Below are 24,686 nucleotides of genomic sequence, written 5' to 3' on the forward strand. Positions count from 1 at the left end.
TGGGATGTGGAAAAGTTCAGTGTCCATTGGCTGCCTCCAGGCTCATTCTAGGCTTTTAGGCCACAGATGTGGGCAACCTAGTTTAAAAAAACAAAACAAGACGGCATGATTGAAAGAGAAGGGAGAGGAAATGTGCCCCTCCCATCCACATGAAACGGGAGCGAAATGGAAGCAGCTGCTGTTGGGCTGGGCTGGCATAGCCACTGGCAATGCACTGGCTGGCTGTACACTGGCATTGCTACCCTGGTTTGGCTGGCCAAGAGGCCACCCTAAATAAAATGCCAGGAGAAGAGAGTGGGGGTGGGGGACTGCATGATTGTTGAATGGAGCCTGACTGCAAAGGAGCACAAGGAGAGTGCCAGGGACACGCTGCTCCCAGAACGGCCTCCCCATGCATGGCTGTGACCCACTGCCACGCCCCCATGGAGGAGACACCCTAGGCTGCACTGGGTATCTGGACTGGTCCTGTGGCCAGTTATGCTGGAACCTCACTGACACAGTTTGGGAGGGGAGTCTCACCCCGATTTCTTCCTCCTTTGTCTCTGCTCCCACAGATAAATCTCTAGCCAGATTGACCTTTTTTTACTGCTACTTATAAATTGCACTGTACATGTTAACAGCCCAAAACTGGCAGTGTGTCTCATAAATTATACAGCTCTATTGAAATGCAGCCATCTCTGGGGTGGAGTGTGTACCCCAGCCTGGTACAGTGTGCTGCACATAGCATGCAGGGAAATTTTGGCCAAGGACACTGGGGGAAACCCCCTGACTCTTAGAAAAATTGCTTTGGGGTCTTTAATACCCAGGCGACTGAAGAGGACAAAGATCCCCACAGAATAACCTGCATAGCATTCAGCTTACCTGCATCAGAAGGTGTGAGACGTCATGTAATGGTGCCTGGTCAGGAGCAGAGTGGAGACAGGTCTTGGCGTCAGTCGGATTGTTGTTGACTGCAGACTACAGACAGGATAAGGACCCCTCCTTCCCTTAAAACTACTGGAGATTCTTCCTTAGCGAATAGAGACCATCTCCTGCAACCTGGGGGATGCAGACAGAAATACACTATCTGCACCAGATCCTCACCTAGTGCAAACGGGCTCATTGACTCGTGTGAAGCTATGCCCATTTACAATAGCTGGGGTCTGGCTCATTAGGTGTTCTGGACTCTTGTACTTGGGTATCCGTTTGTTCAGCACTCGCATGCAGGAAAATGTCCTAGGAACAGATCATTACAAGAAAATAACATTTAAAGCTCGGGCAGCAGTAAATTGTGACCGTATTTTGAAATCTGCACTTACAATACTGAGTGATTAAACTTATTCTGAATGGAGCCGGGGCATATCCTTCTGAGGCACAGAGTCTGCTGTCACTTACATCCTGGAATGATCCCCGTACAAGTCATCGGGGAGAGGAGAATCAGACCCTATGTCTGAAACACATCAATGGAAGAGACTGATTCTGAATGGCAAATGAAGAGCCATGTTATGGAGAGAATTGTCACATCTTAAATCAGAGTCAGATGTTCATGAATGTTCTGGGCAGTGTGACAAAGTTCCTCCTCTATCTTGGTGGGTCCTGCGCTTATTGGCGGATTTTCTTGTCTCAGAGGGTTGGGGAACAGCCCAGAGACCTTCACCTCTGGAAGAACCTACAGTCCAGGTCAATTGGGAGGTTTGGGGGGAACCCAGGCCCACCCTCTACTCCGGGTTCCAGCCCAGGGCCCTGTGGATTGCAGCTGTCTATAATGCCTCCTGTAACAACTGCATGACAGCTACAACTCCCTGGGCTACTTCCCCATGGCCTCCTCCAAACACCTTCCTTATTCTCACCACAGGACCTTCCTCCTGGTGTCTGATAACACTTGTGCTCCTCAGTCCTCCAGCAGCACACCCTCTCACTCTCAGCTCCTTGTGCCTCTTGGTCCCAGCTCCTCACACTCCCACCACAAACTGAAGTGGGCTCCTTTTAAAACCCAGGTGCCCTGATTAGCCTTCCTTAATTGATTCTAGCAGCTTCTTCTTAATTGGCTCCAGGTGTCCTAATTAGCCTGCCTTAACTGGTTCTAGCAGGTTCCTGATTACTCTAGTGCAGCCCCTGCTCTGGTCACTCAGGGAACAGAAAACTACTCATCCAGTGACCAGTTTATTTGCCCTCTACCAGACTCCTGTACCCAGGGTCTAGGTCTGTCACAGCTGGAATAATTAACGCTTCTTTAAGGTTTGCAGCAGTTGTAGGAAGATCTCTAAGGCAGCTGGCCTCCATTCAACCACCTGCTGGTACCCGCGACAGGACCCTTTTACAAAAAGCCTGTCTCTTCCACAGGAGTTCACTGTTTATTGAGTTTGGAAATAACTCCTACTTCTAAGCTTTTCTAGTGAGTCCAGGTAAAACTCCAAGGTTGACATTACCCTATGTGTTTTAGGCTCAGTTTAAAGGGACCGCATTAGTCCTGCCTGATGGCAATATAGTGGGGAAAGCCTTCCATGCTCTGAGTGGGATTTCCAGATTTTATCACTGCTTGGTCATTGCAGGCCACATTGGCTATGTCTGTACTGCAGCTGGGAGCATGCCTCACGGCCCAGGTAGACGCTTGGTCCAGGAGTGAAGTTAATGGTAGACTCCCAAATTGCTACATAACAACCAGTTTTGGAGTCCAACATGCAGCATATTTTCTCTCTGGCCCTGACACACACCCCTCCACTCCACCGTGCACCTCCCTCCCCCCCCCCCCCCCCCCCCGTCTCTTGCTCTACAGCAGCAGGGGTCGGCAACGTTCGGCGGGTCGGGCCAGTTTTATTTACCTGCTGACGTGGCAGGTTTGGACGACCGCGGCCCCCACTGGCCGCGGTTCGCCGTCCCGGGCCAATGGGGGCGGCGAGAAGCCATGGCCAGCACATCGCTCGCCCGCACTGCTTCCCGCCGCCCCCATTGGCCTGGGACGGGGAACCGCGGCCAGTGGGGGCCGCGACCGACCGAACCTGCCGCGTCAGCAGGTAAATAAAACGCCAGGCCCGCCAGGGTGCTTACCCTGGCGAGCCGCGTGCCGAACGTTGCCGACCCCTGCTCTACAGGCACCAGCAGTGAAAGGTCTGTGTTGAAGGTCAGTAGGAGTAGTTGAATAGGCCATGAGCTTTGCAGCGAAGCACGTGGAATAGCCACTGCTACACTATGTTGCTTTTTATTATTATTTATGGAAGTCAAATCCTATTGAGGAAAACAGAAGGGAGCAGAAAGTCTGGCAACTCAAGTATAAAACTATAATTAGGCAGGCCAAAAAAATAATTAGAAGAGCAACAGGCAAAAGAGACAAAAACTAACAGCAATTTTTTATAGTACATCAGAAACAGGAAGCTTGCCAAACAATCAGTGGGGCCACTGATGATGATCGAGGTGCTAAGGACCTCGCACAGTCAACCTGTGGAATTTGTGGCCAGGGGATGTTGTGAAGGGTAAAACTATAACAGGGTTCAAAAAAGAATTAGGTGAGTTCATGGAGGATAGGTCCATCAACAGCTATTAGCCAAGATGATTGGGGATGAAACCCCATGCTCGGTGTCCCTAAATCTCTGACTGCCAGTACCTGGGACTGGATGAGGGGATGGCTCACTCGATAATTACCCTGTTTTGTTTGTTCTTTCTGAAGCATCTGGCAATGGCCATTGCTGGAAGACAGGCGACTGGACTATATGGACCATTGGTCTGATCTAATATGGCCACTCTTATGTTCTTATGTATTTCGATAGCACCCACAGGCCCCACTCCCGTTGAGCTAGGTGTTGTACAAACATATAACAAAAAGATAGTTCCTTCCCCAAAGAGCTTACAACTTAACTACAAGACAGGTGGACACAACAACACTGTGAACATCAAAAGCAATGTACCAGCAGCCTGCAGGAGACGGAGTAGCTATGCATGTCCCTGGACGTAGGTGTGACAAGCATTGAAGAGAAAAACAATGCTATTTTACAAAAAGTTCTTGGTATGGCAGGGTCCCTCTAATGTAATCCTACTGCTAAACTGTGTTACGTACTCAGGAGACGCCACCAATTTACAGCTCAACTTTTTCTGAAATAACATGCTAGATTACGATTAAGGCTAAGATTTTGTCATGGTTATTTTTAGTAAAAGTCATGGACAGGTCACGGGCAATAAACAAAAATTTAAGGACGCCGTGACCTGTCTGTGACTTTTGCTGCTAGGGCTCCAATGGTTTCCCCCACCACCGTGGTGGCTGGGAGCTGTGGGGTTCCCCCTCCACCTGTAGCAGCTGGAAGCTGCAGGGGCTTTCCGCCCCTGGTGGCTGGGAGCTGCAGGGTGACCATATTTGCCAAAGAGAAAATGGGACACCCCCAGCCGCTTGCCCTGGAGGCTTCCCCTCTCCACCCACGCGAGACGGTTGCCCGTCGCTGGAGCCCTGAGCAGGGCCCCCTCAGGAGTCTGTCACTGGAACCTTGCAGGGGGGCCCCCTGGCGCTGCTGCGCCTGTCATTGGAACCCTGCTAGGGCCGCGCCGGCGGCCAGATCCAGAGACCTGCAGCCCCTGGGGCTGAAGCAGAGAATGTCATGTAGGTCTCTGGATCCGTGACCTCCCTGACATAAACGTAGCCTTAATTATGATCTAGGGTGGACTCTCAGCTCGGGCATTACATGGAATGTAAGCCGTGCAACTCTTGCTGATTTCGCATGTGGCAGAAGAGAGACCCTGAGGACTAACAGATTCCTGTGTTGTACCTGCGCAGCTCCTCTTTCCGAGCATTGGAGTAGTTCCTCTCTGACTAAGGGGAGAGGAGGGCTCTCTATGCAGATACTTAAACAGTTTACTCCACTCTCCTGCCAGTTGACTAAGAAGGGGATTTGTAACCACCAATCTTTGGAAAGGAAGGAACAGGAAGGAGGCTAGGAACAGGCGGGTTTTCTGCTGCAAGACATCTAATTAAAAATTGATACTTTATTTTAAGCAGCAGTGCTGAAAAAGGGCTAAAAACACTAGTGACATTAGCCTTCTGCGTATACGCTTTTGCTTCTTTGCCACGTAAATGAAGGGCCCAGACCTGAACAGTTGCTGTATGCCGGTAAGGTTTGAGCCCCCGCAGCTCCCGTTCCCTTTTCTGGGAGTTGGGCGGTGTCCCGGGTGAGCTCAGTGCATCTCCGAATCAGGCCCAAATCATTGTTGTTTCAAATATTAATATGAGCTGTAATTACAAGAGATTACGCCTGAACAAACGCTGTAATTAACTTAAGGAAGAACTCCCATCCTACAAATGCAAATTTCCTTGTGGAGAAACAGCATGAAAGAGGCACGGTGCCGTTGGTTGTGCTTGTTTGAAAGAAAGCTGCCAGTACTATGAATCTTAGAAATCAGAGATGGAAAGGAGCCATTAGGTCATCTAGTCCATTCTCTTAGGATATTTTCCCCTACAGGATATTCCCCTGTCCTTTGTACAGGCTGGTTTCTAAAGCCTGTGCAGTGTTTATAAAAGTACACATGCTGAGAATGGCGGCTTGCCAAGTGTTGTGATTTGCATTTAGAGCGAGAAGTTTTAATTAAAATTTTGAGCTCCTGAGCCACCTGCTGGGCTCTGCTATCTTCTGAAGGACTTTCCTGGTTAAGAATTAAACATTTTGTTTAAATATTAAACACTAGGACTCTTCTTTTAATTGTTAAGCTAGCAGCGAAGCAGAGTAGAATGGCATGCTCTCTAGCACTTAGCACTTAGCTCCCATATCATCAAGTGTCACTTTGTGGCAAGATGAACAGGAGTACTTGTGGCACCGTAGAGACTAGAGGATCCGAAGAAGTGAGCTGTAGCCCACGAAAGCTTATGCTCAAATAAATTTGTTAGTCTCTACGGTGCCACAAGTACTCCTGTTCTTTTTGCGGATACAGACTAACACGGCTGCTACTCTGAAACCTATTTTTGTGGCAAGATGTTTACCAGCAGGAGTATTCCAAAATATAGTGTTGAATCTAATTTAAAACATTATTTTCAGTTGCTGATTACAGTTTAAACAAGGCTGGAAATCCTTCTGTGATGGCAAAAGCTATAAGGCTGTTTACAAATACAGGGAAATGCTTCTTGGAGAAGACTACACTGAGCAAAATGAGTGTAACTCTTTTTTCAATGAGTTTCTTGGAAAAATTTTATTTAGAAATATTCCTGCTTATGTATATTCAGTGTCACCCTCGTCTTTCTCTATATATTATCTGGGACATCTATATGAATCTTTGTTTTCTGTGGCCTATTTCTAGATCTGTGTGAAATGTTCACTACCAAAGCAGGGGAAACTAGAAATGTAGACTAAGGTTTATGAAAAGATTTTTTTTAATGTTCCTGAATCGTTCAAGCAATGCTGGGTTGATTTATTGCTTTGCATAAAAACAGTCAGGAATTTGTTATCCTAGAGGTAGGATACATAAATATTTTGTGTCAAAACATTTTTTTTGATGGAAAATTGGATTTTCAACCGAGTGAAAAAATTTTCCAAAAATTGCTTTCTGTATGTTTTTTTTCTGAAAAACAAATGCCTGAAAACCAAAATACTTCAGTCAAAAATGGAAATATTTTGATTTCCAGCCAAAATGTCTTGGTATTTGAATTTCTACTGAAAAAATCAATATTTTCTGCAGGGAGAGAAAAACCCATTTTTCAACCATCTCTATTCACTGAGATTCAAAACCAGCGGAGACGTGTGCAAGCCCATATGAGCATAAACCACAGAAAGTGTTCAGACACTCTTCACTGCTTCAGAGTCAGCCCAGTCTGCGGTAACCAAAAGCTCTGCCTTCTGGGCACTTGGTGACATATAAGAAAGAAGTTTGGGTGAGCTCTCTTGCATCAGAGCCAGGCAGCAGCATACTGGAAGAATCTTCATAATTATCTGAAGACACAAAGGTTCTTGTTTTCATAGAAGTAGCCTTAGTAACAAAGGCCTTGTCTACACTACAAAGTTTTGTCGGCAAAAGGCAGTTTTTGCCGACAAAACAGGGGTGGTGTCCACACTACCAAGCGACTATTGGCGGCAAAACTCTGCTGTTTTGCTGACAAAATAAAACCACCTCAACAAGAGGCATAAAGCTTTTTGCCAAAAAGTTAAAGTGACAACGTGTCAGTGAGGACACCGCTGTTCGTTCTGTCGACAGAACTGGCTTCCACCAGTATCCCACAATGCCTACCGTGACCGCTCTGCTCACTGTTTTGATCTCTGCTGCCCTGCAGGCATGCACCCCTCCCCTTTCAAAGTTCCAGGAAGTATCTGAAAGTTGAGTGTGTTGCTCCCTTTGGGGGGAGCAAAGAGCAAATCATTAATGTGGAATGCTCCTGTTCTGCCCCGCACTAGGAACAGAGGGGCTGACTCTTCTGCTTTGACATTCCTCAGCACGGAGAGCTCACAGAGCTGCTCCCGGGAATCACAGAACCATAGGCAGGCAGAACGGGCTGCCTCTGGAGAGACTGATGGACCAAGCAGAGCTGGGAGCTGAGATGGGGGAGGGTGTTCCCCTCTCCCTGCCGCAGGATAGGTCAGTCAGCCTGCTGTCTCCCCCACCCCAGACACACCACTCTCCTCTCCCTCCCCCTACACACTTCAGTTGAAAAAGCAGCTGACAATATACTAGGATGCTCCCAGGAATGATGGGATTGAGAAACCTGCATCATGTGACGCTGTACCTGCCCCATGAGGCATTGCAAACCCTTCCCAAAGCACCCTGCGGCCAGTTGCATAGTGGGATAGCTACCACAGTGCTCTGCTCTCTGTGTCGATGCAAGAGCTGCTAGTGTGGATGCGCTCTGCTGACGCAAGGAGCTAGTGTGGACTTGCAACAGTGATTTTAATTAAAGCACTTTAATTAAGGCTATGTCTACGCTACACAGTTTTTAGCGACACAGCTGAGTCGACACAGCCATGTCGCTAAAAGTCAGGCAGTGTAGCCGCTGCTTGTGCCGACAAAATACTTCCACCCCCAATGAGTGGTGTTCACACTGACGCTTGCTGCAGCAAAACTTTTGTCTTTCAGGGGCCGAGGGAGGCTAGCACCTCTGAAGGACGAAAGTTTTGTCGCTCAATTGCCAGTATAGACATAGCCTAAAGCAGCATCACTTTTGCAGACAAAACTTTGTAGCATAAACAAGGCCAAAGAATGAAGAGAGGGGCAAAAAATCCAGTGATACCTAAGCAGGGTTATTTCGAAATAGAATGTGTGTCCAGCGATTTCCAAGAGTTACCTACCCACCTCTCAAGGTCTTCACGGTATACTGGGCTCATCAGCTACTGATTTTTCTGAACGTATGCGCAAGAGCCCTCAGGTGGCACGTGACCAGGAGTCCTCACCGAATTTGGTCTGCTGGTTGGATCATTAGCTTCCCCAGCCTGGGCTGGGTACTGATGGGGAGTGCGATGTGAACGCTGATCCGTGCTCCCCAGCTACTGATTAAGGAATAATAAAGCCAAATCCTGTTTACCTGACTCGCTGCAGTCCATTGAACGATGCAGGCTACTCACATGAGCAGAATGAGCAAACTCAGTATCTCATTCCTTCTATTAGAAAAGCCGTTAACTGCCAGAAAAATGATGAGTCTTATGGCGGGTGTTGAGGCGCTGTAGATGTACTAGGGATTTGCAGCCTCTCACCTTGACTGTAGTGAAAGCAGAGTGGATGTAAGCACCTTGTTTTATTCCTTGAAGTAACGCGCACATGGACCACACCCACTGAGTCTGGCCCCTGAGGTATTGAGCACCAGCAGTACAAAACATGGATTGTGTCTCTTCCAAGGGGAAACTGCTATGTCAGGTGTTCTCACAATGTGTGTGGGAGGTTTGCCGGTGGTTACAGTGTAGTGCTATAAGGAAGTTGCTAGTGACCTGCAAAGCGGTGCTCATGATCCCAGTTCATGTTTATGTAACGACCGCCTTGGATGAATCAGCTGCAGGATTGAACCCAGGGCCTCTCTATCTAGAAACTTACGGTTTTACTGATTAAACTAAAGGATCAAAGCCCAGAGGCAATTGCAGACTCAAACTGCTATACCTAGCTTTGCCAGAGAGGGGGACAAAGAGAGTTGCGTTGTGTTAGCTCAGTTACATATAAAATATATGTAGACTAAATTTTCTCCGATTGGATGAGGAGTAGGGAGTTCTCCTTAAAAGCAACCAGCTAAGTATCTCACTGTAGCACATTAGAATGTGCTGTGAGGTATAGTTGCTAATAAGCCAGCCTGCAAACCGTGCCCCAAGTGCCCATGGTGTGTGCAGTTGAGTAGGGACCTGCCCACCCCAGCTGGGGGATGTGCTGCCATCAACAAACAGTGAGTGCACATATAACTTATGCTTAAAACAACAGCAAGGTGAGCCCATGGAGAATTGCCCTGCTCTGCCGTACTTCATGATGCAGGGGACGCGAGAGCTTTGCCACACGTAGTTAAGCTGAGCGGCTCCCAGGGAGTTTCACCCATTGATTCTGGTCTGGCCTTATTAAATGAAAATCTCTATCTAGAGAATCTGTCAAACCATTTCCCAGGTGTTTCAGTTTTACAGCATTTGCATCTGTCAGTCACGGGTGCGTTCCAAGAGAATTCCAGCCCCTCTTTCGTGACCCCCAGCTCCTCTATGATGTGTAGCGCCACATCCGACATGAGCATAGGCTTCCCAGGAATGACTCCACCTCCTGAGTGTGTTGCTGCGATAGGAATACAGTAATATAAGCTTTGCTTAAAGAAATGAGCCATTTGTGTATTAATTGCTCACAGCTATGCAGTGCTCCGTTCTCCCGGACACGACCATCCGTTGCAAGCAGCAAGCCCTGCTGTGCTGGGATGCTGTGCAAAGCAGAGGGATGGAGAGAACTATGAATAGCATTACCCAAGTTCATTATGACAAGCCGTCGCTAAGAAGTATAGTCCTTGGCATGGCAACTACTAAATGGAAATTAAGGGCCAGCTTCTGCTGTCTGTTGCAATTGGTCGAAATCCAGAGCAGCTCACTTTAGTGGCTCCACCTCTCTTTCCTGATCCTTTTATCATCCTTGCTGGCCAGTCTGCGGTGGCGCTGGTCAGTGGGTTGGGCTGTCACGAAGGAGCACAGCTAGCCTGCACACCTGACTGGAGGCTGATTCTGTGGTGCAGAGCTGGCGGGCAGAACTATAATTAAGTTGACTGGCCTTCTGAAATCGTCTTGGTGAAAGTCAGATGGTAGCCTAGTGCTAGTTTATGGATATTTTGGGGTAGGAAAATTAAATTTAAAATACACCATTGTCGAGACCTGTGGCTTTTGTATGTTTATCTCCTCCTTCGTTTTTGTTTTGTTTCCTCTCCAGGCCTACTGGAAAAGGATGAATCAGCTTTTGCAAGCCCTGAACCAGAAGCTTGCAACCCTGAGCCATGGGCAGGAAGGAATAGTCAAGATCAATGCTGCTGTCTCCGACAAGCTGGTCGCCTTTAAAAGTAAACCGCCGTCAATTCAGAGAGAAATCCTGACCGTCTGTAGTGACCCCTACACTCTGGCTCAGCAGCTAACACACGTGGAATTGGTAAGTGCAGCACCTGGGGAATTCCGAACTTTGCATTCAAGGGTGGCATTTTAAAGCCCAGCAGCAGCTGTGTCGTCAAAACCCAAGTGAAATGCATCTGCTCCTGCAGCATAGTTAGCACAGTACCCACGCTGCAGGAGGAAGCATGGTTAGTGGATTAGAGCAGAGGACTGAGAAGCAGGATACGTGCCGCTGCTTTGTCCTGTGACTATGCGCAGGTCACTTAGCCTCTTCCTTTCCCTCAGTTTGCTCATCTGTGAAATGAGGATGATAATATCGCCCCGCTTCACGGTGAATTTAGTTCAGTTCCATTTGCAAAGTGCTTTGAGCCCCTTGAATGGAAGATGCTGTGGAATCGCTGACCTCTATCATCCCAATTTTGTTCGATAGTCAAGATTTTACGTTGCTCAAACCCAGTTCTCTGCTACACAAGCATCTTCGTTTGTTGGTGTTTTTCCTTTCTCAGTTTCATAGACCTGAACTTATGAGACTTCAGGTATCTGTGCACCCACCCAGTCCTACCGTCCCCCTCCTCCCCACCCAATCCGCTCCTCAACAGGCTTTTGATGATTGTTGCTCCCTCTTCTGGCGAGGCGGGGGCAGTTTCTTCAAGGTGGTGGGGTGACACAAAGCCTTCTCTCCTATGCAGTTTCAGGTCCACTGCATGGGTCTCCTACCTCCCCAGGCAAAGATTATGTGGGAATAAAACGAGGAGTCTGGTGGCACCTTAAAGACTAACAGATTTATTTGGGTATCAGATTATGTGATGGTGCATCATAATCTCACTGCTGCTCCACATCGCTGCATCCGTCCTCAAACCTCTTGATACCCTTAAGCTTCCCCATTGCTGGTGCCTGGGAGGGCACTGTTCACTTCTGAAGCCCCAAGCGTATTTTTCTCTGTTCATCTGAATGGAAACTAACTTAAAAAAAAAATGAAACTATGTGGGGATGAAGGGTTGGAGGGAATATTATGAAACTCGAAAGCTTTCTAATCCCACAGCCGGCCATATTCTATTCCTCAAAGAGGAATCTCTTGGAAGAAAACCCATGAATTATAGGATCCATCTATAGGATCCACCAATCAAAAGGTTGGTTTTCAGCATATGTGACTTTGGCCCTCCTAGCTTTCTGTAGCTCTAACTAAACAGCACCAGAGACTGCGGAAGCCTTTTGAGGCAGGGTTTGGTTTTTTTTCCCCCACGGAACAGCTTGATTCTAAGATGAGATCCCCTGTGATGGGACTGCAGTGAACAAAGAACGATGCATTGAAACAATCTGCAGCTTTTGTTCTGCTTCACTATAAACAGAGGTCCACTGTGCCTGCTCCTACGTCCTTGCACCAGGTGTAGTAATTACTTTGCAGTCTGTTAGGATGGTGATTATTCTTCACCAATCTGAGCTACCCTGTCACCTACATTTCCTTATGAGCAGCAGAGAAATGCCATGGGATTTGCTTATAGGACCAGCCCTGAAGTCTTTACTCGGGCAAGATGCCCATTGACTTTGCAGGTGCCTGAGGTGAGGGTCTCAAGATTGAGCTGAGTGAGTTCACTTTGGTGCTCAGTTACCTACCAATAATTCGTTACTGAGATCAGGTGGGATTTTCAAAAATGCCTGAGGGCTTCAGGAACTGAACTCCCATTGAAAGTCAGTGGTTCTTCGGTGCCTAATTAATGCCCTGTTGAAAATTTAAAATTACACACATAATATATCGTAACCTGATGGAATAATAATAACTATTAATAACTAGCTTTTTATGACAGGGTCTAGTAGACCTTCTCTGTCTTCTGCTGGAGGTGTTGGCTCCCTGATACACCCCGCTTCAGGAAAACCTGCTCAGGCCAGACTACCAACAAGATTTATCTTCTAGAGGCCTAGAAGGGCCAGGAGAGACACCGACCAATCAGGAGCCAGCAGGCCAGTTAAGGAGGCTTGCCTGGTTTCTCTGACGGTCAGTGCTTGCTGAGGTTGAGACAGAGTGAGGTGCCTGTGTACTAGTCCAGGGGTTCTCAACCTTTTTCTTTCTGAGCCTCCCCCCCACTCCACAACATGCTACAGAAACTTCACGGCCCACCTGTACCACAACTATTGTTTTTCTCTATATAAATGCTACAGCCAGCATTAAGGGGTAGGGCAATTGCCCGGGGGGGGGCGTGCCACAAGGGGCACTATGAAACTAAGTTGCTCAAGGCTTCAGCCCCAGGTGCTGGAGCTCAGGGCCCTGGGCTGCAGTCCTGCATGGTGGGGCTTCCGCTTTCTGCCCTGGCGTCTAACTCCAGCCATGTTTGGTGGACCCCCTGAAACCAGCTCGCAGCCCCCCAGGGAGCCCTGGACCCCTGGTTGAGAATCACTGTACTAGTCCACAAGCTTGGGGCCAGGTCAGGGCCTTTGCATAACACACTGTGACTAAGCAGTTACCATTTATTTTTGTTCGATAATTAAAGGCACCTACAGTCAGATTTTGAGTTTATTGTTTAACCATTTAAAGGCAGACACTGAGCTCATGGCAAGGGCCGTTCTGTTCCAGCCTGGCTGCCACACTCTTCTATAGAGCTTTTTATCAGTAGATCTCATGAGCTTTACAAAGGAGGTCAGTATCATTATTTCCATTTTACAGATGAGGAAACTGAGGCACAGAGAGAGGAAGTGACTTGCCCAAGGTCACCCAACAGGCCAACAGAAGAGCTCGGACTAGAACCCAGGTCTCCGGAGACCCAGTCTGGTGCTCTACCCACTAGGCCACATTGGCATGATAATAAGAGGTAGCTAATGTAACTAATGTTCTATCCTACTTCCCTATATTGGATAAAGTGTGACCTTGGGCACATGTGCAAGTCAAAGGGAGCGGCACGAGTGTAACCAAGATCCGAACTTGGCCCGTAGGGCTCAGTTCATTAAGAACTTAGTAGCAGCCAGCCTTGGTATAATCCATTGTGATGCTGATGTCAACCCCTGTAAAATATCACCTCTTACTTTATGTTTTCTCAGTCCATTTGAAATGTATTGACAGACGTCCAAGCCCAGAGACAAAGCTACGGGGCAGTAGGAAGTACTGCCTAGAAGGAGTATAGAAGGAGAAGCTTTGTTAGCTGTAAGACAGGCGCACTCATTGTTTGCGATTCTCATTCCTTTCCGAAACCCTGTGAAACGTCTCATTTCAACCAAACGTGTAGCGCTAATGCCAAGCAAACCTTTCAGGAGACGTTACTCCATGCTCCCTTTGAGCTTGTGTCGGGGAGCCTGATTCTTTGGGGAGCTAAACTGATATCCTGTGCAGGCAGGATCGCAAACACTAGCTTATTTTTTAACCTGTAATGCCTCTTGCCATTTTAGTGCCACTTACTCATGATGGCGGGGGGGAGACCGCAACTATGCCAGAGTTTTATAGCTGTTGGACATCCCTCATCCTTTAACTGTCAGTTCGATACATTATTTACTTTTATTTTTGACACTGGAATGATGCTCTCCGGGTATCTAGGTGCATGCATCTTCATTGCCATATTTCCTCCATTTGCATACAGTCAGTACCTTTGGTCCCCTTCAGCGAGCGCAGTAGTAGTAAGGGCCAAAGCAATATGTACTTCGCTTTTACTTATCACTGGAGATCACAAAGCATTGGTTATCCCCCTTTTATGGGCAGGGAAATGGAGATACTGAGAGCGGCAGTGTGATTCGCCCACAGTTACACAGCAGGTCAGCAGCAAAGCCAGGAACAAGAACCCAGATCTAATGGCTTCCAGCCCAGTGCCTTCTCCACTAGGTCATGAGCTCGCCGTTTTATGAACAATACAGACAGGTCTTCAGTGTGGTTTATCACCACCACAAGCTATTTATATACTGTTGGCTGGAGGTTGTGAGATGATTTTATTCTCCCTGTTTATCACTCCCCTGTTTCTGTTGCAATAATATTGATTGTTTTTGTGAAAGTTAAAGTGGGGAACTTGCTGGCCGCATAGCACTTCATTAAAGCCCCATTTCAACTTGATGCCAAAACTTGGCTAGTAAAGCTAAAGTCTTGCAAAGACAATAGTAAGAGATTCTGGGGATTACTCTTGCTCTCTCTCTTTTTCTCCGTCTCCCAAAAGGAAAGGCTGAGTCACATTGGGCCTGAAGAATTTGTGCAGGCGTTTGTACACAAAGACTCTTTGGACAGCACCAAGGTAGGATGGGTCACCATGGAAAGTGTCTCTCCTGCAATTATTTGGTTTGTTCTAAATGAACTGGTTTGAGTGAGAGTGTAAAACTAACTGTGATTGAGGAATATGTGGATTAGGGCCACGCTACAGGCAATGCACACACTTAGGGTTTGTCTTCACTACTGCACTACATCCTCGACAAGCATGGTGTAGACACCCCTTTAAGTCGATGTAACTTACATCACTTCGGGGGTGGCTTTTTCACACCCTGAGGGACGTAACTTACATCAACCTAAGTGGTAGTGTAGACAAGCCCTTAGTCTAATGATGCAGTGAGGATGGAGCTCATGGTCAAGATTCTCATTGGTGGATCATTGCCTTTGAAATTTCCTCCTGCTGGAAATATGTCCGAGCCTCAGACTGGCCACCTTTAGAGACCACTAGATATGTAGCCCTGTGGTGTTCAGGCCACTAGCTGTGTGTTCTCGTGTCTGTAACACTTGTAGAATGTATCCAGGTACCATATTAATGAATTGGTCTGTTATGAGTGAGTGTAATCATCATCATCTTCTTCTTCTCGTTACATAACAGCTTGGAGTCCAAGGGACAGTAGGGAATGGCATGCAGTATTGGGACGTTAGGGCCTGATCCAAAGTCCACTGCAGTCAATGGGAGTCTTCCCACTAACTCTGGTGGGGTTTGGATCAGAGTGAGTTCATTGACAGAGCTGCTAATGCTTCATCAATAAGGAAAATGACTTCACTGCCACAGAGTGATAGTTTTGAAATGTTTCCGTACTACTACTACCAAAAAAACCCCACGTCAAGATAAGGCCAAATCCTGCTGTCAACATCCCATGAGGGCTCCTGTTGAGTTCATTTCCCCCCCCCCCCCCACACACACACAGTGGCAGAATTTCACCCTTAATTGCTGGAAATAGCAGGAGATAATCTGTTTTTAATGTTGGCCAGATAATGGGCATTCAAATAACTTGTAATGCAGCTCCAGTGGAGAGATAACATCTCCATGCTGGCCAGGTAATAGGTGTAGTAGTGGGCCCAATCCTGCTCTCATTGAAGTCAAGAGGAATTTTACCCTTGGTTTCAGAGGGAGTGGAACTGGGTGAAATTACTGCCTTGGTACTATAAGAACGAATAGCATCCTTCATAGTCATAAAGGAGCTTTGGTGTCAGAACTCCACGAACAGTAAAAGTAATTAACGTAAAAGATTCTGCAAAAATATGTGATCACAAAAGTGCCCGATTGTACTTAGAAGTGTCTTAAGGAGACTTTCTTAATGGAAAAATTACTGCCAGGGCTTTTGATTACTGGGGAAATGACATCTGGTATCAGCATAGGCAAAAACTGAGCTAGTTAAACCAGATTCAGAATTATTTGGAAGTTCTCTTCTGGCCTTGCTAACTCTCATAACTCTCCTGTCTCCAAGGAAGTTTTGCCAATGCAGGGAAGATAGACTAAAAATTATCACATTTTATGCAGGATATTTAGCAACTTCTGTCGACAAGTCTCTGCCAGGATTTAATGACAGCAAAATCCTAAAGCCCCATTTTAATCTACAACTGGAACTGAGTCAGGGAACCTGCGTATTGCATTGCTTTTCCCAAAGCAACTACAACACAGTGAAAAGTTAGAGCATCGATAGGATCTGACTCTATCCCATAAACAAGTGAAAACACTAAACTGCCCCTTACTTGGGTATAGTTGTAGTCCCATGCTGGCCAGAAGAAAATTTAAAAGGATAAACCTATGTGGTGTGCATCCATGAGTCTGTCTATCTGCCTGTCCGTCTTCTCGCACTCTGGGTATTATATTATAGGGATTTCCTGTAATAGTTGGGGTTATAGGGCAGGTTGCTTGCAATAGCAGAGGTCTGCACTCAGTGACCCAGGAGGTCCCTTCCAGTGCTATGTCCTGTGTTCCTATGCACGAGGACAGATTAGGGTTTTGTGGGGCCCTGGGCCAGAGCAAGTTGGGGCCCCTCCCCAGCCCTTCCACCTACAGTCCCCCTGGTGCTCCTGCCAGGGAAATGGGGTCGGGTCGCGGGGCCTTGCCCCGCCCCCTCTGCCCACCACTCCTGCCAGGAGTGGGGGCATGGAGGCTAGCCCTGCTCACTGGCAGGAGTGCCGGGAAGGCAGATGGAATGGGGCAATCCCCCGTACCCCGACCCTGCTCCCTTGCTGGAGTGCAGGGCAGGCAGAGCAACACAAGCCCCTGCGCCCCGAACCCGCACCCTGGCTGGAGCGCTGGGTGAGCAGAGCGGGTCAGGGCGTGGGGCCGCCCCAATTGGCTGGGGCCCCTGGGCACAGGCCCCGTTGGCCCATTGGCTAATCTGCCACTGCCTATGCATCTCCCAACCTGAAGAAGAGAATATCAACACCAAAAAAATGACAAAGTCGGTTTCATGAGGCCCTCAACTTCCATTGACTTCAGTGAGAGTTGAGGGGGCTCAGGCTCTTAGCACTGGGCTTGGCTAAAGCCCAGATCTTTTATTTTAAAGACTGCAGCTTGTTTCTGTGTTTTCTGTTCCAGTGGCAGTGGCCTTTGCCCTACCAGCTGAGCTGTGGCAGCCCCTTGTCATCCCTTTATGGAGTGGAGGGACCAGTGTATACTTAGAAGAATGGGGGAAGAGTTGTTCCCACTTGGATCAGAACTGAATTTGGCCTGATATCTCTCCAAGTATCGCTCTCGGAGCTAGAGCAGAGCTTTTCAATCTTGGAGCCAGTGGCTACTGTTGACTAACTCTATCCTGTGGCCATTCTGCGTGCCATACTCCCATGGAATCAATGGGAGCTTTGAGAGTAGATCAGTTGCCGTGTTTGACCCTCACTAAAGTTTTTCCTATAGGTATAGTGTAGGAGGCTGGGGTTTTTCAAAGATGGCTAAAGGAGTTAGGTGCAAGTTCCATTGAAAGGCGATGCAATTAAGGCACCTAAGGCCTGCTCTACAATTAAAAGTTAGGTTGACATAGTGACGTCAGTCAGGGGCATGAAAACCCCCAGACCAACATAGCTGTGCTGACCTAACCCCTACTATAGATGCAGCTATGTCAACAGAAGAATGCTTCCATCGATGTAGCTACCATTGTGTGGGGAGGTGTGTTCCTGCACCTACAGAAAACCCTACCATCGGTGGAATGTCATCTGCATTATGGGGTTCTGTTGGCATAGCAATGGCGAGGTAACTATGTCGGTAGAGTCTCCATGGTGTAGACGTACCCTTAATTCAGAGGTTCTCAACCAGGGGTACATGTACTCAGGGGGTACACAGAGGTCTTCCAGCAGGTAAATCAACGCATCTAGATATTTGCCTAGTTTTACAACAGGCTACATAAAAACCACTAGCAAAGTCAGTACAAACTAAAATGTCATACAGACAACGACTTGTTTATACTGCTCTATATACTATACACTGAAATGCAAGTACAATATTTATATTCCAACTGATTTATTTTATAATTACATGATAAAAATGAGAAAGTCAGCAATTTTTCAGTAATAGTGTGCTGTGACACTTTTGTATTTTTATGTCTGATTTTGTAAGCAAGTAGCTTTTTAAGTGAGATGAAATTTGGGGTACGCAAGACAAACCAGACTCCTGAAAGAGGTACAGTAGTCAGGGAAGAGGTTCTCAATCTTTCCAAACTCCTGAGGGCATCATTGAAAATCCCCGCCTAAGTTCAGCACCACCCCACCCCAACGCACTGTGATTGGCATTTCTGTTGTGTTCAATATGGTGGGATAGGCAAAAAATTAAAAGGGTCTATGATGTAAAGAAACTAATTGTGATGAGATTTCAACTACTGGATAAGAACTTGACCTAGAGGGACATGACTGAAAATGGACAGGTGCAAGTAAAAATTCAGGTTACTAAGTAAAATTAAAAAGAGAAAGGGATGAAATGAGGACACTGAATTTCAGCTTAGTGAGTTTTGGAAGAAGGGGGGGAAACGTGGCGATGAGTGAAATTGAATTGGATGAAGCAACAGAGGGAAAGAAGACCGAGGGGAAAGAGGAAAGGTTCAGCGATAAATTAATGTATGCCCAAAGGCTTTTCATGTCATCTAGCATTAAATATAGCTGGAGTTTAAAACAAAAAGCCAATGTGGAGGAACAATGAAATGCAAAGAATAATTAAGGATAAGAAGCAAATGCAAAAGAAACATCAGGTACAGAGGACAGATTACAGAATGAAGGCCAGAGTGTGTGAAAAAAGTGCAGATAATGGGCCTGGTGGAGAATCCAAATGAATTGTATCAATAGGCCAAGATAATTTTCAAGAGATTTTTTCAAGATAAATACAAAGGGAATAAACAGCTATTGGTTATACATATTCTTTAAATGTTGATCCGCTCATTGAGGTATTGTTGTATAACAGCCCCACTCTTTGCTGCAGTGCTTAATACCGGAGTGAGAAAAGAGTGAATACAGCCTTACCTTGCACTGAAGTATTGACTAAGTTGAAGGAAATGTCTTCACCCACTGGATAAGGCTCTAGAGAATAAGGCGACAACGGCCTGAAAACGGTCACATGTAACGTGACACTACCAAATTATGGGCTCAGCTCTCAGCGGTGCTGAGCTTACACTCAGCCTGGCTGAGGAGAGGAGATGGGATGGAAAAGATGGCTCTAAGCCACTTTGCTTCTCTCTCTTGAGCTTGGGTTGAGCTGAGGCCCTAGGTGAAATTTAGAGCAGCCTAAAGCAGAGGCCACATCCAGCCCGCAGGACCGTCCTGCCCGGCCCCCGAGCTCCTGGCCTGGAAGGTTTGCCCCCAGCCCCTCCCCTGCTGGCTCCCCTCCCCTGCAGCCTCAGCTTGCCCGCTCTGCCGCCGGCGCAATGCAATGCTCTGGGCGGCAGGGCTGTGAGCTCCTGGGGCAGCGCAGCTACAAAGCCCGGCCTGATCGGGGTGGTGGTCAGGGGGCGGAGGTGTGGATAGGAATCGGGGTGGTCAGGAGGGAAACAGGGGGTTAAATGGGGGAGAGGTTCCAGGGGGCAGTCAGGAAGGAGGAGGGGTTGGATGGGGCGGCAGGGGGCAGTCAGGGGCAGGGGTCCGGAGGCAGTCAGGGGACAGGGAGAAGGGGTGGTTGGATGGGGCAGGGGTCCCGGCAGGGCCGTCAGGAATGAGAGGATGAGGTGGATGGGGCGGTCAGGGGACAGGGAGCGGAGGTGTGTTGATGGGGCAGAGGTCCCAGAGGGGCCGTCAGGGAACGGGGGGGTTGGATGGAGCAGGAGTCCCAGGGGGGGCAGATAGGAGGTGGGGGCCGAGCCACGACCCCTTCCCCTAACCGGCCCTCCATATAATTGATGAAACCCGATGTGGCCCTCAGGCCAAAAAGTTTGCCCTTCCCTGGCCTAAAGGCTGCTGTATGTTACACTAGCTGCGTAGGATCTGGCAGTGCCCCGTGCACTGTGTCCTGCCCTTTTCTGTCTCCTACATGGAGTGAGAGCAAAGCAGGTTATAGGGCCCTGATTGGAGACCTTCCCTTAAGGGAGCTTTGGTTGGAGCCCTAAAACCTTTCTCTGCCTCTGTTTCCTATCTGGTAATTGGGGATAATATTTAATGTACCTGTCTCACAGGGGCTTTGTGAGGCTTAATTAATGAATGTTTATTAAGTGCTTTGATATCTGCAGCTAGAAAAGGTTCTATAAGTGCTAAATATTATTTAAAACGCTTAGATAAAGAGAAGCGTCTACTAAAATCTTTGTGTCTGGTAAATTTCTAATCAGTGGTACCCACTGGTTCTTATGCACTGGCACCAAGCTGTCTTGTGCTGCAATCTCTGAAGGGGGACGCCTTCATCTACACCAAAAACTGGTTTTGTTTACTTCTTTTTTGAATGAACAAATGAATGAATGAAAACATTTTTATTAATGGTAAAGTTTTGCAAAAGTGGGCTTTAAACAAAAACTTCAACTTGCATGGTAAGTGTGCAAAATGTGCAAAACTTAGCTCCCTAAGCTACCTGATATCATACCTGTAATCCCAAAAGTGAGAGTGCTCACGGGGTTTCTTAACGAAAGGCCCAATTTTCCAGAAGGACCTAAAGAGATTTATTAATATATGGGAGAAGAATTGCCCCCAGGAATAACAAAAGCAATGACTGTAAACAATTTTTGTAAAAGCAAAAAAGCTGCTTACTCCTGGGGCACCTTTAATAGATTCTGTTTGTTTCATTTCTTTTATTCGTTGGTATTTATATTCTACTTTTAAAACAAATAAAATGTCAGCCCTGCAAAGAATTTCCCTGAAGTATAGTAAAGTGATTTCTATTTCTAAACTCTTCTACAGCCAAAATCATAGACCAGGATTTTCTATTTTTGAATCACCTTGGGCATTATCAGAGGGGTAGCCGTGTTAGTCTGAATCTGTAAAAAGCAACAGAGGGTCCTGTGGCACCTTTGAGACTAACAGAAGTATTGGGAGCATAAGCTTTCGTGGGTAAGAACCTCACTTCTTCAGATGCAAGACTTCTGTTCAGATGCAGGACCCTCTGTTCCTTGGGCATTATATTACCCCCTCTTCCTGTGAAGACTCATTGCTCAACTTAGACATTTGCTTAGCTTCACATACTGCGAGTAGTCCCAGTGCCTTCAACGGATCCCTCTGCATGCATCAAGATTTGCTTCCCATAGATAAGCACTGTCTGTTGACTTTCTTACTCATATTTGCTTAAGACTGCATTGGGGTGGGAAATGATCCTCTTTAATAAAATAAAAAATCAGTATCCACCGCTACCCTCTAGTGGCTGCTAATAGATGTACAGATAAATCAGAGATGTATAGAGAGCTGTGAGGCCTAGAAAGGAAATTCCCAGATTTATTATGGCTGGGATTTCTAAGATTTGAATTTTCAAAATCTCAGGGACAGCTCCTCAGCTGATGTAAACTGTCTTCGCTCCACTGAAGACAACAAATCCATTGAAGTCAATGGAGCTAGGACGGCTTACTCTAGCTAAGTATCAGTCCCCATGCCTAAAGAGACTGTACTCTGAAAAATAGGGAATTATACCTCTTGTAATACCTTTTGCTGATTGTTTCCCTTGGATCCAAGTGACCTGTTTCAAGGCAACCTACAAAACAGAACCAGGTCAGCTGAGAAGACATTCCAAACAGACAAGAGAATAAGAGAAATAAATAAATGATTTTTTTCCAAAAAGAGGTGAGCTATAACTGTCTTTTCTTTTGCACCCCCTTCTTTCTCTTAAACAAATTAGAGAGTCTTCTTGTCCAGGAAAATGCTGTGGGCAATTGCATTTGCTGAGCTGTGGGAAGTCATGGAGTCAAAGGAACAAACTGAATGTGTTCTGGAATGTTGTGCTTGTCTTATTTATATTGATGTTGCTCTTTAAATACTGCAGTACCGTGGCTGTTAATATTCCAGTGAACAAGGATCAACATAAATTGCATAGGGGAGCAATTGTTGCAAGCAAAATGGGACTGTTCTTCATACATTTATTTGATTTGCATAAAGCAACAATCTCAGCTAAACCCCACACATCTGTCAATACCCACCCACCCACTGACTTTCTGAACTCCATCCTTAATGCATAAACCAACGTGTGCATGTGTGTGTGAGAGAGATTTGTTTCAAAACAGTGGCAACAATCATTCCCTTTGTGTAGCATATATCTTAACAAACAAGAAATCTAAGTAAAATACAGTTATGTCATTCAATGCCTTTCTTTTTTCCCCCAGTCTTGTTTCAATGAGCAAAAAAAGACTAGTAACCTTGAGGCCTATGTGAAGTGGTTCAATAGACTCTGCTATCTTGTGGCAACAGAAATTTGCATGGTAAGTGAAAATGTGTGGCAGTGTTTTATCACATGCGTGATGTGCCAGTCTGAGATGGTACATTAATAAGCAATCCCAGGGATATATTTTTCATGGCCCAGCTAAGTTGTTCACATACGTTTTAATAATGTGCTCACAGAAGCACCCGTGTAAATTACAAACATATAGCAAAACAGAGCTGGGGCGAGAGAGAGGGAGGTGGGAAAGAAGGGAGTCTGTTGATGCAGTGAATAAAAAACCCCCATTCTGTTGAAGCTGTGAGTGTGTAGCAGATGTGGAGTTGTAGAATAATGAACTCTGCAAGAGAAATAACCTGAATGATGCCATGAGAGTCTATTTTTTTACTTGAAAAGATTCCAGTGGAGAATGAAAAGCAGAAAAATCTTTGTCTTCTGTCTTCTGAATGCTCTTCTGAATGCTGAATATGTCTAAATCCCAAATGAGCCTGCTCCAATCTTCCATTCATCTAGAAGAGACAAGAACTGCCGTAACCTTCTTTCTCCATTACCCGCTCCTCTTCTGGTCTTCTCCCCCTCAAAATTCCTTTTCTCCTTCTCCCTGTCACTTGACCTCTCTCGCCTCCAATCTGACCCCTTCACCTTAACCCCTCTGTCTTTTCTGGCTTATTCCCTGAACAATCCAAGCATGCCCTGGTGTCCCCCAGGCTCAAAAAATGCCCCCTTGACTCACTCCTGTCACTCAAACTACTGCCCCATCTCCCTTCACCCTTTCATCTCTACACTCTTTGAACATGCTGTCTACATCTGTCGCCTTGAGTCCTCTCCTCTGGCTGCATCCTGGATCTCTGCTGATCTGACTCTGCTCTCTCCACTCTCCTGCATCTGCTCTTACCATGGTCTCCAATGTCCTCCTCCTGGACAGATCTCATATGTCTTTTACTCCATCTGCATCTTCTTTGACCTCTTTTCTGCCTTTGAATCGGTAAATCAGACTTCCCTTCCTGCAATCTTGGCCTGCCTTGGCTTTTGTGATCCTGTCTTGGTTCCCCTCCTCCCTCTCTGACTGTTCCTGCTGCATCTCTTTTGGTAGGTGGCTCACCACCTCATTCTCCATGAAAATCTCACCAGAATCTCTCCTAGGACCTTTCCTCTTCCGTCTCAATGCCCTGTCTCTGGGCAATCTCATCCCAGTGCAAAACTGAAGAGGAACTGAATGACAATGACCATTAGCACCATGGCTCAAAGTTATCATTGTGTCATTGTTTGGGCCTTTCATTTGGTTCTTTCATGCACTGCCTATGATTGCACATGTAATCTATATTTAATGCCCATTTAAAGTATTTTTATTATCAATATTATTTAATTTGGATTCTGTAAATGACACAAATGTTTTACCTGTTTTAAAAATGTGGAGGATGCGTTGTGGAGGGAAGGGGAAGGGAACGCGGAACCTTTCACCCCAGGGTTGACAGATTGAGTTGTTGGTGACTGAACCAGTTTGGTGACCTAGTTGAAAAGAATATGGTGATCTCAATCTAGTTACCAGTAGACATGGGTCTCTAAACCCACAACCACCATCCAAATTAACTCGGATTGGGCATGCTCATGAAAAGTCTCAATAGAAAGGCCAAACTGAATGACCTGTGGACTCTTGTCTCCTCCTTGGATGTAGTTCTTCCAAGTCAGGTCTGAGGCAAGTGCTCAGATACTGTGGTGATGAGTGTGATATGAAACCGAGACAGACGAGAGGAAAAACAGACAAAGAAATTAGCAGGCAGATTTTGGGGTAGCTTGCACTGTTCATGTCAGCACTATTTCATCTGTGGATCACTTCCCACTTCTGTTACTTTTTCATCAGCAGTAAATTTACCTTCAGGACAGGAGAAAGGGTTTTTAAATACATTATGAGACAAAGCCTCCATAGAATGAACGTGCGGTTGTTGTATAGTGGTGAAATCCTGGCCTCACTGAAGTCAATGGCGAAACTCCCAGAGATTTCAGTGGGGCCAGGTGTCTATTAATTTTTTTACCTGGTAGCTTTAGAGCTATTTGGACAGTTTATCTCTGCAGTCAGTAGTCTCTAGAGGCTGGCTTTCTGCTTCACTGCCAGGTCAATGGTTGAATGAGCCGTTAAAGGGTTTTGGCCCCATTCAGGAGACTGCCAGTCACAAATGTCATTAGTCATAGAATACCAGGGTTGGAAGGGACCTCAGGAGGTCATCTAGTCCAACCCCCTGCTCAAAGCAGGTCCAATCCC

General features: G+C 46.6%; 1 protein-coding gene across 2 annotated transcripts in view; it reads left to right on the forward strand.

The window, feature by feature from the left end:
* The window catches only part of RASGEF1C (RasGEF domain family member 1C), a 122,398-nt gene that overhangs the window by 75,263 nt on the left and 22,449 nt on the right, over positions 1–24,686 (forward strand). For both annotated transcript variants that reach the window (XR_004646919.1, XM_034779968.1), the window contains exons 5-7: positions 10,309–10,521; positions 14,609–14,683; positions 22,374–22,469. Coding sequence is in view for 1 of the 2 variants with exons in the window: in XM_034779968.1 (XP_034635859.1) it covers positions 10,309–10,521; positions 14,609–14,683; positions 22,374–22,469 (384 nt within the window). In the remaining variant the exon portion in view is untranslated. The remainder of the gene's footprint in view (positions 1–10,308; positions 10,522–14,608; positions 14,684–22,373; positions 22,470–24,686) is intronic.

This window comes from Trachemys scripta, chromosome 8 (genome assembly GCF_013100865.1).
Source record: "Trachemys scripta elegans isolate TJP31775 chromosome 8, CAS_Tse_1.0, whole genome shotgun sequence".
Classification (NCBI taxonomy): domain Eukaryota; kingdom Metazoa; phylum Chordata; order Testudines; family Emydidae; genus Trachemys; species Trachemys scripta.